This window comes from Branchiostoma lanceolatum, chromosome 3 (assembly GCF_035083965.1).
Source record: "Branchiostoma lanceolatum isolate klBraLanc5 chromosome 3, klBraLanc5.hap2, whole genome shotgun sequence".
NCBI classification, from domain to species: Eukaryota; Metazoa; Chordata; class Leptocardii; order Amphioxiformes; family Branchiostomatidae; genus Branchiostoma; species Branchiostoma lanceolatum.
In genome coordinates this window covers 5,062,758-5,082,820 of record NC_089724.1, presented here as the reverse complement: position 1 = coordinate 5,082,820, position 20,063 = coordinate 5,062,758, and the positions used below count along the sequence as shown (strand labels likewise).

Below are 20,063 nucleotides of genomic sequence, written 5' to 3'. Positions count from 1 at the left end.
AAAAAGGTCTGATTTTCCTCAAATCCTGCCCAGCGGTACAATCTTTACGTGATAGTAAAACACCAGTATATTCTAAAATTTATGAAAGCTGAAACTATGGTCCACTTATGCGCCCAAAACGAGATAAACTGTCAAAGCTCCACACTTACCCCATTTCACAACCAACTGACATTTTCACCCATAATTCCAGTTTCCAAGATGGCTGCGCACAGGTAGTTTTGAGGCGGGTCGGAAGACTTTATTTCTTTAAAATCTCCCCAGAGAGAAAGGCTCGCGTTAGAAATCATGAGGACAGTACTGATGGTAGCGGAGAAGCCGTCACTGGCCCAGTCCATCGCCCAGATCCTGTCCGGCGGCAGTCAGAAGTCCAGGAAGGGAATCAATGGGGCCTGCTCGGTGCACGAATACACAGGTCGGTTTGAATGAAAATATTTTTTTTTTCAGTCAACCAAAATAAATACTCTGGGAGATGTATGTATATATAGTTATTAGGATAGTTCATAAGAATCTTTTCAAGTGCTAAAAACTGCCCCCCCCCCCCAAAAAAAAAACAACTACAAAAGCATAGTCTTGATCGCTTTGATAGATCTAGAGTTGATATTAAAGTTTCATAGAAATTTGTATGTTGAAAAAATGCTATGCGTGTAGCCGCGGCGACTCTGGTGGGAAGACGTATGTACTTGTATAAATACCTCAACCCCGCCCCCGCTACTTTGGGGGTTAATGAATGTAGATGTAGATGATGTACTAGTAGATAAACGTTTACTTGATAGATACAAATAAGGATGTTTAGGGGGGTTCGGAACACAACCTGAGTCATTAAGCGCTGCGCTCTCGAAACATCATAATATATGCTATAATAGTCAGCAAATTGACTGTGAGGAGTGTGAGCATTAAGAAAAAGAAAAAGAAGAAGAAACACGTCTTCCCACCAGAGTCACCGCGACTACTATGCGTTAAATATTTGCAGTGCATGGTTTTATTTTCACGTTCTTTTGCTGTGACCTCTCCACTGCCGCGATTGTATGTTTTGTTTTACTTTTTTTTTTCAATCGCAATAAAGTTGCATGTCTAGGTAGCCCTTTCCCCTCAATATGCAGAATTAAGACAAGTCAATGACAAGTTTAAGGATGGGTGTGGCTTTTCTTCAGCTCCAGAAAAAGGTCCTTTTTTTTCTTGCAAAAGCCTATTCTTGACTTTGTGATCATATAATGACTCGTTTATCCCCAGGAAAGTTCCATGGAGAGATGGTGAAGTTCAAGATGACGTCCGTGTGCGGTCATGTGATGTCGCTGGACTTCCAGGGGGTCTACAACAATTGGGATAGGGTGGACCCGGTACGGCTTGGTCATGAACTTACAGCTGTTTTGGCTCTATTCTAAGTAATAAATCTGGAAACTTTTGCAGTTTTCACGGTGACCGTACCACCCTGAATCCACGACACAGCAAATGTGTGTTACCAATTGTGTATTACCGCTGTACTACAGATCTAGAATTGGTTCAGCCACAAATTTAGAATGTGGAAATCTCCTTTTCCCCTGCTGTGATGTAAAACCACTGCAAAAGCAAATGAATTTACAGTAGTTTTTTGTAAATATTCTGTACTGAAGTCCCCACGTGGGACATCTTGTGCAAAGGGTAATGAAAGCATACATGTAGCTGCGAAGATAGACAACTCTTGTGGGGGCTATCATGAAATCGATGATTCACTATGATGCATACATCATTACAGTATCTGTTAGCAACTCCATTTTGTATATGAATGATACCATTTGTCATGTGACCTGACCTGTGTGTTGTACCCATGTTTACATTAATTTTGTATATAGTACTAGTACTTGTCTACGGCTAGATGTTCCATTTTCCATTCCTACCTCAACAGGCTGATCTCTTCAGGGCACCAACCAACAAGAAGGAAGCCAACCCCAACTTAAAGATGCCGAAGTTTCTGGAGCTAGAGGTGAGAATTTCCGCTGTGCTGGAGCAGATACTGGTGCCCTGTCTCAAATCTGACATTTGCTCTACTGACTCACTCTCACTCTCACTATCCGGTTTATCGTCTTCTTTTCCCCATCATCTGGGGGTTTGACGTGCTTGCATGCTGATGGGGGAGCTTGGTGGCCACTCGCAGGTCTGTTAATACCACAAACTTAAAACCACCACAAAAATGCTTGTTCTGTTTCCTACCTGCCTATCCCATTGTTTCAACTGGTAACTTAAAGACCCACTATGTAGTTTTAGGCCAATACAGAAAGTGGATTTTCCTAGACTGTTTCTTTGCATAGCAAGCTTTATCAACTCTATAGAATTGCTTACCGATATTCAGGAAGGGAGGTTACAACATTACTGCACCATACAAACAACTTTAAAAAACTGTTATCCTCCATCCAAAACAACACACAGTGTGAAACTAACACATGGCCACACATGGCTTCTGTACTTCTTATCAGGCTTATCGCCCAGTGGGGTGCCTGTTTACAGTTCACCAGTTTCTGTAAAAAATCATCCTTACCAGAGTTCTTGCAGTTTTGAAGGGAAAATAACCACACTTTTATTGATACCCTTCAAAGTAGACTCTCTAGAATAAATTGATAGTTGTATTCTACCCTCTTGGAAAAAGATATGAGTGTTTCCAAAGATGAAGAGCTTCATGACATCTGGCAGTCTAAAGTGTGCCTAAGTGATTAGACCACCATGGGGGTCCTCCAGTGCACTGGGATGTTGTTGTTTATCTACTATTGAGGTGGTGTCCGGGAGTTTTTGTTTTGTTTTTGTACAGTTCACAAACACCCAAAATAGACGAAATAATGAAGAAAATATGCTGAAAAGGGGTTGTACATGTCAGTACCTGCTATTAACATTAAGATTTATTCACAAGAATATTTTTGGGCCAAAATCCTACATAGTGGGCCTTTAAAACCACTGCAAACGCTCTCATTTTTCTCCCTGCTGTGAAATCAAGTCAATGAGAACTTAAATGCATTTACGGTATCTCTATGACGATTGAGCCAAATCTTTGCCGACTGTAGCATCAAACATGCAGGAATGGTCTAAAGTTGGCCTTATTGGGCCTGTTTTGATGTGTACAACTTCTGTTTCCACTTGCAAGATAAGACGATCCAATTGAGCAAAAATGCAGCCTTTTATTTGGCCATTTCAGGGCAGAGGAGCAGACATCCTGATCCTGTGGCTGGACTGTGACAAAGAAGGAGAAAACATCTGTTTTGAGGTCATCGATGCCGTCAGGCCGAGTATGAACAGGCCCAGGGGCAGGGAACAGGTAAAACATATCACTAAACTTTGATCTCTACATCAGTGGTGGGCTTAAAGGGGCATATTGTAGAATCTGGTGGGCAAAAACTACAAATACAGTCAAACCTGTATTAGCGGTCACCTTTGCATAGCGGCCACCTGCCCACAGTGGTCACTTTTTGTCGGTCCCTTGGATTTTTCCCATTGACATAAGCATTAAGAATTAGGCTATAGCGGCCACCTGTCCAACGCGGTCGCGGCCAGACGATTTTCGGTCCCGCGAGTACAGTAACACTGCCGATAACGGGCAATGTGCGCCGGTGGAAGCCGCATCGCGACCACGCGCCGGGTTCAAAATCTTCATTTTTTTATGCAGTTATCAAGTTTATGTGAACTCAACTTGACAGGATAATAATGATAAAGAAAACAAGAATGTTTTATCTTTGTTAGATTATCCATGGTTTGACGCGAACTGAAGTATTTCTTCACATGGCTTGCGTTTGTACATCGTAGCATATTTGACTATTTCTGTGCATTTGGACTGGGCAAAAATTACGGTAGTTTTTGGAAAATAAAGCCCGCACATGTATCTGATGCGCTAAGTTCGCGAATTGTTTCAATATCGGCCCAATATTTCCGTTTTCCCCGGGAATTCATCCGAAAATGTGCCCAAACACGATTTTCAAAATGGCGGAGCAGCATAAAGGTCATCGGAAGACAACACTGTTGCGGAGGTATAGTGTGTTAAATTTATTTTGCTGCAAACTATCACTGAGGATAATTACTTAACCAAAAGCCTCAAACTAAATATGGATAACATTACAGTCAAACCTGTCTATAGCGGTCACTCAAGGGACTGGCCAAAACTGGCCGCTAAGAACAGGTGGCCGCTATGGAGAAAACGTCGATTAATTGGCCACGAGTGACACATATTTTCAGTACCCACTGAGATACATTTATTCACCGTACAGTACGCATGTAAACAGGTAAGGCACATTTTAGAAGTTCGATTGTTGTTCTTTTACTCCTAGTTAGTTAAGAACAAAATACATGTTGCTCAGTTGTCACTTACTGTTCGTTTTCGACCGTTTTCAAACATAAAATCGTGGCTACAATTTTCCTCAGTCTCTTGTTGTGGCTTGTGTTGATCAGCATCTACCATTATGCTAATAGGGTACTCAGAAGAAGGTCGCTCTTTTGAGGGCTTTTTGTCTTTTCAGAAAATTGCAACAGCCCAAATTTTACATCATAGTAGTATTAACCACATTCATTTTGAAGCTTTTGGTTTAGTAATTATCCTCAGTGATACTTTGCAGCAAAATAAATTTAGTATATTATACCTCCGTAACAGTGGTGTCTTCCGTTGACCTTTATGCTGCTACCTATCCAGTTTGTATCAGCGCCATTTTGAAAATTGCGCGAAACACGTTTTGAGCACAATTTGAATGAATTCCCGGTGGAAACGGAAATTGGGCCGGCATTCAAACATTTCACGAACTTACCGCATCAGGTACATGTGTGGGTTGTATTTTCCAAAAGGCTGCCGTAATATTTGTCCAGTCGAAATGCACAGAAATTGTCAAATTTACCACGATGTACAAACGCAAGCCATGTGAAGAAAACTATACTTGACTTCGCGTCAAACCATGGATTTTCTAACAAAGATAAAACATTCTGGTTTTCTTTATTATGATCCTATCCAGTTGAGGCCGCATAAATTTGATAACTGCGTGAAAAAATGAAGATTTTGAACCCGGCGTGCGGTGGCGATGCGGCTTCTACCGGCGCGCCGTGACCGTTATCGGCAGTGTTACTGTACTCGCGGGACCGAAAATCGTCTGGCCGCGACCGCGTTGGACAGGTGGCCGCTATAGCCTAATTCTTAATGCTTATGTCAATGGGAAAAATCCAAGGGACCGACAAAAAGTGACCACTATGGGCAGGTGGCCGCTATGCAAAGGTGACCGCTAATACAGGTTTGACTGTACTATGATGTAAAATTTGGGCTGTTGCAATTTTCTTAACAGAAAAAGCCCTCAAAAGAGCGACCTTCCTCTCATTACCCTATTAGCATAATGGTAGAAGCCGATCGTGACAAGCAAACAACAACAGACAAGGAAAATTGTCGCCACGATTTTATGTTTGAAAACGGTCGAAAACTAACAGTAAGTGGCAACTGAGCAACATATATTTTGTTCTTAACTAACTAGGTGGCATTTTGCTGCGAAGGACTTAGTTTCATATGATTAAAACTCGTTGGTGACGCGTGTGCCGGCAGTGAAGCAGTCGCGAATGATCAAGAGTAGAGTATGGCGATGCTGGTCTGTTCAGACATGAAGCTCGAGCAAGCCATGGATTTTGGAGTTGGCAGATACAATAATAATTATTCTTTTTTCAAGCCCATAATAGAAGTAAAAGAACAAGAATCGAATTTCTAAAATATGCCTTACCTATGTTAATGTTTACATGTGTACTGTGCGGTGAATAAAAAAAAAAAGTATCTCAGTGGGTACTGAAAACATGTGTCACTCGTGGTCAATTAATCAACATTTTCTCCATAGCGGCCACCTGTCCTTAGCGGCCAGTTTTGGCCAGTCCATTGAGTGACCGCTATAGACAGGTTTGACTGTAGTAAGAATTTGAAAGATCTACACTAAGATTCACAATTTTAACTTATTTGTTACTTACTTCCAACATATTCCCGTCATTTTGTCACATTTCCAGCATTAATAAACGACGAAAAACGCCAAACGTGTAAAATCTGGGGCATTTACATATTAACTTGCGTCCCGCAAGTTAACATGCAAATAAGCCAGCGTAGAACGCTACGAAAATCCGAATTGACCGTTGCGGTCGGAGTTTGAGCGTCACAGGAAAATCACCACGAGTAAACAAACTTCAGAACGTTGGGCGTTCGATCGCGTGTTCGGTGGTTCGTCGGAATGTTGGACAAGATGGCAGCCAATTCAAGCGGCGGTGGGGATTGCGTATATAATTTTTTTCAAGACGTTTGCACGACACTACAAAGTCCCATCCTTACGTGATGAATATTGCTGTGCAGTGTAATAAGGTAGATTCAACTAATGATGTAGAAAAATAATCAAAACCAAAGAATTTTGTTTTATGTTCATGTCACAATATGCCCCTTTAAGGTAGCCAAGGTGTTTTGTGTATCAGGATTTTGGGTTACATCCTTACATTTTTTGTCACAAAAGCAACTACATCATATACATAAAAACTGTCATACTGTAGCAGCTTTGGAGACATTGGAGGCTTAAGCTTCCACAAGAGTCTATTTGTCCTTTAAGCTGCTGCCGCAGTAAGTTCAGTGCCATCAGCACGCATCCAGAACGTAAAGTGCATTCAGAATGTAGCCTGCTATCTAAAGCTAAGATTATAGCTGCTGAGACTCTTTCATCCTCTTTGGTTGCATCAGAGCTAGGGCCGTTACAAAGATATGTCTTAGGACACAACTATATGAACCTTGAATATGCAGACACGACCTTATTAGATGCTTACCTTCTGCATACGTGCTAGTGCCATTCCTCATTCTCACATTCAGCTTCATATGTAATCTGGGCTGTAGTCATGTCACATATTGAAGAGGTGTTGTGCCGGCTGCTGTAAATCTATCGCAGCAAGTTTAGCACCATCACCCCCTCAGCGTTCTTGCGTCTTTCCACATCCGTAGACAACTGTGTGTGCCACGTTTACAAACATGATATGCAAAATGGGCTGTAGTCTTGTGACGTATTCAAGAGGTGTTTTGCGATATTTTAGAACATCTACCGTAGCAAGTTCAGCGCCATCACGGAGACGGACATCCGCGGCGCCATGATGCGGCTGGGGGAGCCCAACGAGAACGAGGCCATGTCTGTCGATGCCAGGCAGGAGCTGGACCTCAGGATCGGCTGTGCCTTCACTAGGTTCCAGACCAAGTTCTTCCAGGTCAGTTGGGGGTCTGGGGGTGTGGAGGGGGGCTGGGTAGTCAGGTTATGGCAAAGGAGGATAAGAAAAACTAGGGTAGGATGAAAACTAGAAGGTGTCTCTGTCCAGTTCAGCTTATTGTAGTATCTTATCGTAGGGAGCTACCTTCAGCAAGTGATATAGATATACATATATTAGGGAAAATCTTTTTGAAAAAAAAGTGAATCACAGATTACACCGTTCTGCCCTAGAGACTGCAATCCTTTCTAGAAGTGGCACTGGACACGGCAGTTGACACTTGTGATCAACATAACTTCCTTGAACCCATGTAGTCCAAAAGTGTGGCAACCTTGTCTCACTGTGACCTTCAACTTCTTATATTCCAGGGAAAGTGTGGTGACCTACATGTTGCAGCACAGTCACACATGCACTCAAATCCTGTAACCTTCAACCCTTGCGTTCCTGGAGAAGTTTATCAACCTTGACACTTGTATTCCTGTGACCTTGAACTCCTGTGTTCCAGGGAAAGTATGGTGACCTTGACAGCAGCCTGATCTCCTTCGGCCCGTGTCAGACCCCCACCCTGGGGTTCTGTGTGGACAGGCACGACCAGATCCAGTCCTTCAAACCGGAGACGTACTGGGTCATTCAACTACAGGTAACAGGCTCACTTACTTACTTACATGTACTGACTCACACAAAGCTAATAAGAGGTACTGGGTCATTCAAGTAGTACAGGTACATAAGTAATACACACAAATTTGAGACGTATTGGGTTATACAAGTACAGGTAGTACAGTACAGGTGCGTCAACGACTCACACAAACTGGAGACGTATTGGGTCATTCAAGTACAAGTATTGTTACATGTAACACACTGCCTCACAGTGTTTAAAGAACTTGCATCTGCTGTAAACAAAGTGATCTCAATTCAGTTTTACTTTACCTCATGGTCACTGAAGAGCTAATCTAAGTATTGACAGAGAAGACAAGCTATGTAAGGTTTGTTGTACCAAGTACAATGAACCACATGGACCACGGCTTAGGTTTATCATCCTGTTCTAAAGACTGCAACCCTTTCCAGCAGAGTGCTTGTTGATTGAGTGACAACAGCCGGGATTCATACTCCCACACTCCATGTAGAGTACATAGTCCAGTGGTTAGCGATCTTGCCTCTGGAACTACAATGTAGATGCCCTGGGTTCGATCCTGGCTTTGTCGCTCACCCGACATGCACGCTACCGGAAAGGGTCACAGTCCTTAGGACGGGACGTTAAACCGTGGTCCACTGTTCATTGTGCTTGTCGAAAAGAGCTAGGGGAATTTCCCCGGTACAATGAACCTGTAAATACTGTACATAGCGTCTGTCCTCTCTGTCACGACCAGTGGAAGATTAGCTCATCTGTTCATTGAGTTCATTTGAGCTAAACTGGTTCAAGATCACTTTTCTTTCCTTTCCTTTCCTTTCCACATTCTAGATCCAGAGGCAGGTCACTAATCACTTGACTTTGACACACATTGGTAAGAAGACCTCATCCAGATGTGAGAGTGAACGAGACAGATTTCCAAAATAATTTTTTCACAGTTGTGTGTAATCTACAACATAAACTACTCAGTAAGCCCTTGGATTTTGTCACCAATGTACAAAAACTGCTGCTGTGGCTTATTACCTTTCTTGTAGTTTCCAATCTGATCTTATGCCTTGTGTTCAGGTGACTGGTAAGAACAACTCTCCCATCTGGCTGGACTGGGACCGAGTCAGGCTGTTTGACCGGGAGGTGGCCCAGACTTTCCTCAACATTGTCAAGGGGGCCAAGGAGGCAAAGTAAGTGGAGGATTGCAGGGGAGGGGGCTGTTCGAAAATGAGAATTCAAAACTGTGCAATCCCAGATTCTAAAGATACACATTTGCAAAAACAACAGAATATATGAATTTTTAAAATTATGATGCCAGAACAAAATTTCAAGAAAGAAAATCACCATGCCACCGCTGCTCTTATTGATTGGTCTATGTTATGAACAAAGAGACATAATACCAATGCAAAGTCTGTTGGCTACACTAGACAGATCTGCACTGCAATATACTCATCTTTAGAAAGCAAAGTGATGAATACATAACATGCAATGTACAGGCCATTTTTCTAATTTTGTCAGATCAAAACATGCGAGGAAAAAAATCCAAGCGTAAAGTGTATAATTTCAAACTGATGCTTTTGTAGTTGTAAAGAAGGTAAAATGAAATCAATTTAATGTAGTAAACTTGTCCCTTTTCTCCAGAGTTGTGAGCGTGACTAAGAAAGAGAAGGCCAAACAGCGCCCCATTGCGCTGAACACCGTTGAGCTGCTGCGAGTGGCGAGCTCATCGCTGGGGATGGCGCCCCAACACACCATGCAGGTGGCAGAGAGACTCTACACACAGGGCTACATTAGCTACCCACGCACAGAGACTACACACTATCCCGAGAACTTTGATCTCAAGTAAGTATGTGTGTGTTTGTGTGTGTGTTGAGAGAGAGATGGTACACACAGGGGTACACCAGTTATCCACTATCCTATGTGTGGAATTGATTGTGATGAATTGCTGCATGACATTGTGCTAATGATACAAAATATGTTTACATAAAACATGCTTGATTTTTTTACAGGGGTACCTTGAGGCAGCAGACAGGCAACTCTTCCTGGGGGTCAATAGCCAGAGAACTGTTGGACAAAGGCATTCAGAAACCAAGGTAGAGTCATGGTAGAATATAAAAAATCTTATGATATGTCATCACATCGTTGATGAAGGATAGACATCCAGGTAATAAGATACGCCAAAAATAGTTACTCAAGCAACTGGATAAAATTTTGAAACAGTCAGACGTTTCAGACAGCATCCGCTGTCTTTCGTCACTGACTAAGGATAGGACTGGGAAACCAGATTTATACCAAAACTCTGAATAGATATGTCATCACATCCTTTGCTTAATAAGTGTTTGTGTGTCTTGATTCATGTTTTAGTACATGTATATGGATTTTAGGCCACACCAATTTGATTTTTTGGTTAACAGAATTTTTGAAAAAATTCTAGATTGGAATATCAACATGAAAATAGAATCTCAGAGGAAAGTTTGTACTTTGGTGCACACAGTTAACCAAGAAATTAAATCGGTGTGGCCTTATCCCAAGGAAGAATAATCAGTTGAATTTCAAATCTGGATGCATGATTTTGTGAGATTGGAGACACATGAAATGTATGAAATGATAACTTTCAGTATGTGTCCAAATTGCCATAGATATTTGGTACTTAGTCTTTAGCTTAGAGAAGTTATGTAAGGAAATTATTATGTTTCCATGTGAAGAGGACTGCTACTGAGTCATACATGTAAGTACAATCATCTCACACCATTGGTTCATTTGAATTTGCTCTGACCAATCACAGGAAGGGTAGTGATGCAGGAGACCACCCTCCCATCACACCCATGAAGTCAGCCACAGAGTCGGAGCTGGGAGGGGAGGGCTGGAGGGTGTACGAGTACATCACAAGTCACTTCATTGCTACGGTCTGTCTTTCTAGACTTGTTCTTTTGAGAAGAATGCAAGGAAGAATGTTATGTTCACTGATTTGGTCTATGATTTGCTGCTGGAAGTTGTGAGGTCAGAGTTAGGACAAAACAAATTCCATAAACTTAAAGGTACAATACACTTCATGTAAATGGTGGGAAGTTATGTTAACAAACTAAGATGATTATTATAAGATAGATAGAAAGACAGATAGAAAGATGGATGGATAGATGGATTGTGACTTTGGAACTAAGATAAAACAAAAACTTAAAACGATATTGTAATGTGCTGTAGGCAGTCAATGAGTATATACAGGAAGGGCTCTTTGAGGATTTCATTCAGTCTCATAGTAAGCCAGATAGACCATTGATACATCCTCAAAGGAAATCAAGCCCAAACCTTTTTTTTTTTCAAATTAAAAGCTTCCAAGTTTCCAATTCAAAAGTAGCCAACGGAATTTCAACCTTTAAGAAAAGAAAAGAATCTAAATTTTTGCAAACTTGTCTCTCTTTCCCAGCTGTCCAAAGACTGTAAGTACCTGCAGACGACGGTGAAGTTTGACGTGGCGGGAGAGGCCTTCAGCGTGACGGGGAAGACACTGATCGATGCGGGCTACACGGCGGTCATGCACTGGCAGGCCATCTCAGCTGAGGAGAGCGTGCCGCACTTTGAGAGGGGGGATGTCTGCACTGTTAACGAGGTTCGTGTAAACAAGGAAGATTGTGCTAGACAACTGATGAGTTAAACACCACACCAGATGACACATAGGCAGTACTTCCATGGGTTTACCATTTTTAAAGTAGTCCTTGGTATGACTCAGCCGGGGATTGAACCCACAACATACCAAATGCAAGCAAACACTCATCTCACATGGCCATTTTGCACCAGTGGTCTTAGTGATAAGCTTACATCAAATTTCTATTATTGTAAAGGTTGTAAGATTTCTTTCTGCATTTTTTGGTGTACCAGTTAGTGCCTATCTCCGTTTCTATGACGCTTGAGCCACACAGTGGTGCAAGTGCTACAGCAGAGAGAGCTGCTCTTCCTGGTGCTAAGTGCGGAAAACATTATGTACCATTTTTTAAAGTCTTAAGTCTGACTTGCCCAGGATTTGAAGCCATGACCTCCCAACGTCCCAAAGTGAACACTCTACCTACTAGAACTGTCTTTTTTAAAACCGTACAGTTTAAGTCACAATTTTAGTTTATTCATGTTTCAATGCCGTGACATATTTTTCACAGTTGAAACAAACAGAAGCTGAGGCACACCTGAGTATCTGAAGCGTACATGCCATGTTAAGAATTATTGAAAGGCTACATTTGTAGACCTAAGTTGGAAGTGTTTTCAGCACTGCCATTTAATTCCCACAGGTGAAGCTAGCAGAAAAACAGACAAGCCCTCCAGACTACCTAACGGAGGCAGAGCTGATCAGTCTGATGGAGAAGCATGGCATCGGTACAGACGCCAGCATACCTGGTGAGGATGCTGCTTTCTATTATGTTTATATATTCTCTCAACAGCACTGAACTATACATGTACAGTGTACATTGCAATGTATTATTTGCCAATTGATAAGTTCAAAGACAGACAAGAACTCAGCATGTAAAATGGATACAAGATTTGAAATTTTTGATTAGTAAAATTGTTTTATGTTCAAATCTTGATTCTTTGTCATGTATAATGTCTTGTCAGCAGAGCAAGCCCAACCCCTTTGTAATAGCCCCTGGCCAGTTGGGCTGCAATATTGGTTACTGTAATACATGTCTTTCACAGCCAAACTAATAAATGAGATAAGACCAACGGAAGTATGTTTGAAGAGAAAGTGAAGTTAGCTTGATTTACCGGTACTTGTTTTTCCAGTCCACATCAACAACATCTGCCAGCGGAACTATGTGACCGTGGGAGCGGGGCGGAAGCTGATCCCCAATCCTCTGGGCATCGTACTGGTACACGGATATCAGAAGGTGAGGACGCAGAAATTGTATCTTTAGCTACAGTATGTCTGTAGTGTATGTCTGTAAAGCCTGTGTCACACAGTAGGAACATAGCTTGCCTTGTCACGGTGGTCAAAAAGGCCTTGATTTTTCCTCACTTGTAAATCATGCATATTGATGAGGAATCGATGCCAATCACCCCTGTCACTACTGGTAACAGTAGCTGATTGGTTCACGCCTTTGCAGGCGGGAACAAGATTTGTTTTGGTTGCACCAAGCCAAGCACGATTTTGCCCGCGAACTTGTCCTTTTCAAATGCATGCCTTGTCTCCGCCCCCATTGTTTTCTGGTTAACACATTAACAATACCCCAGCTTTCATTTCAATCATTCCCACGCTCAAACTTCATTCTGAAACCACCGTTTCAATTCTTTCTTAGCTATATTTTAGTCTATCCTACCACACAAAACGCCCAAACTAAGACCATAAAGAAATCGCAGTTTCCGCATTAACTCACCGTAATTCCCGGCCGAGGGTTCTAGATTATAAGCGCAACCACCGGAGACGCCGCAGAACCCGCCGATATGATAAACAAAACCCCGGCCTTACTCCGTACATTACTTTCTTAAACACACAGACACTCATAATTAACAAATAAGAATAGAATAGTTCATAGATGAAGTCGAATATTTTCATTGTAAACAAATTCATTGGATTTTACCACATACTGAGACTCCAAAACGTAGCACTCACCTTGATACATTTGCATGCGTGTTTGACAAGAACTGGTTTACCGACGTGTCTGGCGCTGTCTTGCACAGCGACTCAATAATCACAACCTACGTTTTCCGATTCAAAAACGCATTCTTTCTTTAAAAAAACTCCTTCTCGTCATTTTTGGAATAGAACGCGGTCTAAAGACCGTAATTGAATACGCGTGGGAACAGCGCACACGCCAGCATTTGATGTGCCGAATGTGTCGGCTTGTGCTGACACTAAAAACTTCATGGCAGCTTTGACTGGTAGAAAAAAAGATGGTGCATTTCTATACAAAGGAGATGTTACAGTTCGTCGTATAAAAATACGCATGAGTAAATTAACTGCTGGGGAAATGCAGGAGAGATCACAGTGTTATTGTTTGACAGCAGAACTGGATTTTCCTTTGTTTACAAACCGACGCCATGTTCTGGTTTCTTTAGATAACACACTTGCAGATCTTATTCGTGTGTTTTTTTTTACATTACTTTACCCACGTGTATTTCAATCACCACTGGTACCGTTCAGGCGTATTTTTATTAGAAATTGATCGAGATTTCTGTCTCTACGAACTCTCGCGGCCTGGTCGATACAATGTTTCACTAGTTTCTCATGCTGAGACAAAATTTTTGATGAGATTGTGAGGTACTTTTCGGACGATGGCATAATGCTTACTCGATTTAGTTTACAGTACCAACGAGAAACGAAAAATTAACTAAATTTTGATGCTCTTTTGAGAGGACTGGGTGAGAATTCGAATGTGTATATTGAGCTCTTTGGTAGTTGAAATTCGCGGGTAATTATCTCGCTTGGTCCGGGCGACCAATACAATGGAGGTATTTCACACTCATTTGCATCTGGATTAACCGCCCCAGAACAGACGCTAGCGAAGTACTGTGATCTTTACCGACAAGCTCATTATCTTTCCAGAGCAGAACCATTCTTCCACGTGAAATTCTAAATGAAGCGTTCGTTTCGTATTTTGGGCGATATCTCTCGATAGCAATTCTAAAATCCGAAGAAAAAACAACCGATTGAAAGCCAAATATCTGGCCGCCATCTTGAAAAAAAATTATAAGATTCTATTGTGCCGATAGAGAACTATGGGAGAAGACGTCCCAACAAATTTGCGAAATAAGTTAAAATCCCTCAGACATCACAAACTGCTCAATAGAAATTGGATTTAAAATTCCTAAAGTCTAAAGTATGTGTTGAACCATTGTTTGCGGCGTAAATTAGACGAAAAAGTGCAAAGGTTCAAAGTTCACTGACCGAAAGCAACCTATACATACACGCGTCAAAGGCGTGTAATTTGAAGCGCCGTGTTCGCGGTCAACTCGTATATTATACAGATTTTCAAAGCGAACTAATGTAGTTTGCGTGTGCATATATTTTTTTCTTAGTGCGATAATCGGATCATGCGTTATTTGGAGCGAGATTTGTGTTGTTGTTATATTACACCGCCCGGCTAATGGCACCCCCGCTTGTGGGCGGGAAACTTTTGCATGACAACGCTGACAGATCCCTAGCAACGTGACCACCGTGTGTGACTGTGAGCTCTTAAAGGACATTTTGGCAGCAATGTGGCAGGTGTCCTATTGATTGCTGTGCGACTTTTAGGGATTGGTCAATGTTCACAGTTTACTGAGCCCCTGGATTCAATGTGGCAGGGTAGATTTTCAGGCAAATATATGCTTGACTCTCTAGCAATTTTGAAAACTGGAAACCTTCAGGCAATTAACAAATTCATCTTGGTGTCTCCTTTGTACATGCTGTTGCACCTTTCAAAATTCAACTCTATCTATTCCCTCCCAGATTGACCCAGAGCTTGTGCTGCCCCACATGCGGTCAGCAGTAGAGACCCAGCTAAACCTGATTGCCCAGGGGAAGGCTAACTTCCACTTTCAAAATTTGGGAAAACTCCTTTCCCCTTCTAACTGCCACTCTATGTATTCCCCCCCCCCCCCCAGATTGACCCAGAGCTTGTGCTGCCCCACATGCGGTCAGCAGTAGAGACCCAGCTAAACCTGATTGCCCAGGGGAAGGCTAACTTCCACTTTCAAAATTTGGGAAAACTCCTTTCCCCTTCTAACTGCCACTCTATGTATTCCCCCCCCCCCCCAGATTGACCCAGAGCTTGTGCTGCCCCACATGCGGTCAGCAGTAGAGACCCAGTTGAACCTGATCGCCCAGGGGAAGGCAAACTTCCACGCGGTCCTTCAGCACGCCCTGGACATCTTCCGGCTCAAGTTCCACTACTTCGTGGACTCCATCTCGGACATGGACCAGCTATTCGAGGTGTCCTTCTCACCGCTGGCAGCCAGTGGGAAGCCACTGTCAAGGTACAGTCTGTGAAATACAGTCAAACCTGGCCATGGCCAGCCATCAACCTGGCACAGCCAACCACCCTCAGTCATTTTGTTTGTTTGTTGTGAGCTAGTGCTGTTTATTCATGATAAGCTGAAATCGGCACGCAGGCCGCTTTTCGTTGAGGTCATGAAGGAAGAGGTAAGGGTCAGATACAATATAGCAGAGATACGTAGTCATAAGCCACACTAAAACAGTCTCATCCAATTTTACATATTAATACCCACTTGTGTTCGAAGTGTACTTTGATGAAGGGAAAAGTACAGAATTTATAGTTGTCATGACCAGTTATCAGAAAGGATGGAGTCGGATCATCATTGCACTGAATATATATTATATGCTTTTTTTTCATTTTGTTCTTTGGGGAGATCGGGGTACCTTCTGTATTTTTCACTATTGAAATTGAAGATTAAATCTGTGTATAATAATTAAATATACAAAGCATTTGTCTTCCCCGTCTAGACTATAGAAATCTGGGGTTTCTTTTTTGTCTGCAGCAAAGTTTTTTTTTACCTGCAGCTGCCTAAATATATCAACAGCATCAACATTTTATAACCTCCCCATAACGATTCTCCCCATCTTTTCCTCACAAATTTCTCCTTCATTCTGCCACAGAATTAGTGGGGTCGTGTGGCGCAATGGCTGAGCGTTCGGCTCAGAACCAAGAGGTCACGAGTTCGAATCCTGTTGGGTCACCGATCTTGTGCCCTTGGGAAAGGCACTTTACACGACTTTCCTCTCTCCACCCAGGTGTAATTGGGTACCTAAATTCGGTTGGGGAAGGTCGTATTGAGGTCACCTGGTGGCGCCGAATGGCAGCCGCCCAGATCCTTGCGACAAGTCCACAAAATGCAAGTGTGGATCGATTAGGTATATGTTGTGTATTATGTGAAACCCGGCATCAATTCAGCGCTAGAAAGGCTGCCATTGCGGGTAATTTTCTGACCAATAAAAACCATTATTATATTGTTTATTTTAGATGTGGTAAGTGTCGTAGGTTCATGAAGTACGTCCAGGCCAAGCCCAGCCGCCTCCACTGCGCCACCTGCGACGAGACCTACAACCTCCCGCAGGGCGGAACCGTCAAGCTGTACAAGGAGATCAAGTGTCCCCTGGACGACTTCGAGCTAGTGCTGTTCTCCACAGGGTCAAAGGGCAAGGTGAGAGTTCAAAGGGTGAAAGTCATGGGTCAGGATGCATGCATTTTTATGGGGCAGCACCATCAAGCTGTACAAGGAGATCAAGTGTCCCCTCGATGACTTTGAGCTAGTGCTGTTCTCCACAGGGTCAAAGGGCAAGGTGAGAGTTCAAAGGGTGAAAGTCATGGGTCAGGATGCATGCATTTTTATGGGGCAGCACCATCAAGCTGTACAAGGAGATCAAGTGTCCCCTCGATGACTTTGAGCTAGTGCTGTTCTCCACAGGGTCAAAGGGCAAGGTGAGAGGTCATGGTTTAGGGTGTGTGATGGCAAGGAGCTTTTGAAGCTTCTTGGTGATGAGGGATAATTTTCTCTACTGGAAAAAGTAAAAAGAAAGATCGGAGTCTGTCTTGGGAGCAATGTCTCCCTGCCATGATGATGATAATGATGATATCAGTTATCACTCTTTGACAGAATTTTTTGTTTTAACGATTTTTTGTTTTTTTTGATTGATTGAATTTTTTCTTTTATTGATTTTGTTTATCTGGTCAGTGGTTACAAAATTATGTCTGTAAGATAAACCAGAGTTTTTGGATGTATCAGTGAAAGGTCACTGTCAAGTTTTTCTTGAAAGTTTCCTTTCAGCAGCCAAATTTTTGCACACGATGTACCAGTGGCTATAACCATGCACAATTTGAAGCCCCTCTCCACCCCCGTTCCTGTTCCAGACCTACCCCGTGTGCCCCTACTGCTTCAACAACACGCCCTTCCCAGACATGAAGAAGGCCATGGGGTGTAACCAGTGCACCCACCCCACCTGCACCCACTCCCTCATCAACAACGGGGTCGCCCAGTGTGTGGAGTGTGAAGACGGGGTACTGGTGATGGACCAGACATCCGCACCCAAGTGGAAAATGGCCTGCAACAAGTAAGGATGAGGGGGGGGGGGGGGTTGAGGAAATGGAGTATGGGTTTGGGTACAAAATGTATTGTACATGGCTAAGAGAGAGAGAATAGTGTTATTGTATGGTTCAGACTTGATGGCAAATTGCCCAGTGTGTTGATTGTGAAGACGGGGTGCTGGTCATGGACCAGACATCCGCACCCAAGTGGAAAATGGCCTGCAACAGGTAAGGACAAAGGGGGGGTTTTAGGAAATATTGTGTGGGTTTGGGATAGTAGCCTTTATAGCTAGAGAGAGGGAGAGGCTTAATAAAGGTTTAGGCTTGATGTGTGTGGAGTTTGAGGGCTGGGTGCTGGTCATGGACCAGAAATCCGCACCCAAGTGGAAAATGGCCTGCAACAAGTAAGGCCCCAGTCTCATTTGTTGTACAATCATTGTACCATTGCAAACTGAGAGGCTTACAGAAAAGGCTGTCTTATGTCCATGTCAGTACATGTATTTGGTTCTGTCGCAGTCTACTTTGTCTTCAACAATTAAGCATGAATGGGGGGATTGAGTAAATGTTGTAAGGTTTAGGATGATATCCTTTATTGAGCAAATGGCTCAAGTCCTATTTTCTTATGTTTTCCAGGTGTAATGTTGTAATCAACATGTTTGAGAACGCGCACAAGGTCAGTGTGTCGGCCTCAGAAGACTGCGAAGAGTGTGGAGCTTCTATCATTGATGTGGACTTCAACAAGGTACTTACCTGGGCATGGTTGCACCACTTAATCTGGAATTTAAAAACACTTTCAGTATAGAAAGGCACACACTTCAGAATATTAAATATACTTGTATAGAAACTGCTTTGATGTATCCAAACTAGCAGACAGTTCAGACAGCCACAGGAATCGTTTTCTGGTAATTTTGGAGATGACACTTCACATTTTGAGAAGGAAAAGTGGCATGCCTTTTCATTTCTGTTTGATTTATACGGTTCATGTCAATGTTATACATGTCATGTAGACTTATGTCTCCCATTCAGAAGGACTTCTTGTAAGATAAAATTGATGATTATAAATTGAACAAGAAAACTAGCAAAGTCACACAAGATTAATTTGGTTTAAAAAAAGTAGCCACAATGCAAATCTACAAAGATCAACAGAAACGTTACATTGCTCTGATTTCCTACCCCCACCTCAGGCCAAGTCACCGTTAGAAGGGGGAGAGACGCAGCACTCGGGGTGCATCTTCTGCGACCCCATCCTCACGCCGCTCATCGAGAGGCACTACGCCGCCACACGACACCCCAAGTTCAAGAGAGGAGGGGGCGGAGGTCGTGGGCGGGGCAGAGGGAGGGGGAGAGGGCGGGGCAGGGGCAAGCCCAAGAACAAGATGGACCAACTGGCAGCATACTTTGTGTAAAAAAAATTATCAAACCAGCTCTGAGCTTGAAATGAACTCAATGAACAGTTGGTCTACTTTTCCACTGGTCTTGACAGAAAAGTACAGTTGCAGGTTCCCATTGCACCAGGGAAATTCGCTCTTTGCAACAAGCACAGCGGACAGTTGATCGTTGCAACGGATAAGCGTCCCGACTGTGTACTCTCTATCATTAAAAGTAAGTTAAAATCCTTACACAGCTAGTCCACTGGTAGTGGTACATGTTTGTGTTCAACTATACCACATTCTTTCTCCTAAGTTATGAGGGCAAAGCAGAGAAAGCAGTATTTATCTTAATAGCTATAATGATAGCTAAGTCAAAACATAAGTGCTAAGGAGAGAAAGCAGTATGTATACTTATGTATAATGATTTATATATGTAATGATAACTTATGTAAAAGAGAAAATTGTAGAAGAATTCGGATACACGAACAGGTGGATTTCCAGGTTTCCCCAAGTCCACGTATTTCAATAATTGAATAAACGTAGATACAACATGACATTTGCTCTGCACGTCAATTATATATTATTAGGAGGGGTCGTAGTAGGTAACAGAACTACTTCTAATATGTTCAACCACCCACTTATCATTTCTGGCAAAAAAGATAATGATAATAATTGTATTGCATATCCATTCCTAGGGTTAATGCTGTAATCCAAACAAACAATGGTGTACATTTAGCATTGGTGTATATAAGGTGAAAATGAAATTCAGTTCATAGGTTCAGGTAGAAAAACAACTGCTCTAAATCCTTTTTGAGGGCAGTGGAAGACGAATCGTCCAACGTTTTGGTAGATCTGTGGATTGAATGACTTACGTTT

At 42.5% G+C, this 20,063-nt stretch overlaps 1 protein-coding gene across 1 annotated transcript; it reads left to right on the top strand.

Moving 5' to 3' along the window:
• Window positions 1–174: 174 nt before the first annotated feature.
• Window positions 175–19,741, top strand: LOC136429810 (DNA topoisomerase 3-beta-1-like). The gene is made up of 18 exons (XM_066419790.1): window positions 175–412; window positions 1,231–1,337; window positions 1,883–1,960; window positions 3,161–3,280; window positions 7,033–7,200; window positions 7,703–7,837; window positions 8,891–9,003; window positions 9,455–9,655; window positions 9,823–9,906; window positions 10,599–10,719; window positions 11,238–11,420; window positions 12,091–12,196; window positions 12,581–12,684; window positions 15,534–15,751; window positions 16,756–16,936; window positions 17,644–17,843; window positions 18,451–18,559; window positions 19,002–19,741. The coding sequence occupies exons 1-18, from the start codon at window positions 286–288 to the stop codon at window positions 19,221–19,223; spliced, it is 2,577 nt and encodes an 858-aa protein (XP_066275887.1). The 5' UTR covers window positions 175–285; the 3' UTR covers window positions 19,224–19,741.
• Window positions 19,742–20,063: the final 322 nt, after the last annotated feature.

Excerpts from the sequence above, each read along its gene's own strand:
- LOC136429810 (XM_066419790.1), top strand. The coding sequence starts at position 286 with ATGAGGACAGTACTGATGGTAGCGGAGAAGCCGTCACTGGCCCAGTCC. Across the intron at positions 7,201-7,702 it reads TCCAGACCAAGTTCTTCCAG|GGAAAGTATGGTGACCTTGA; the intron begins GTCAGTTGGGGG and ends CCTGTGTTCCAG. Across the intron at positions 12,197-12,580 it reads TACAGACGCCAGCATACCTG|TCCACATCAACAACATCTGC; the intron begins GTGAGGATGCTG and ends TTGTTTTTCCAG.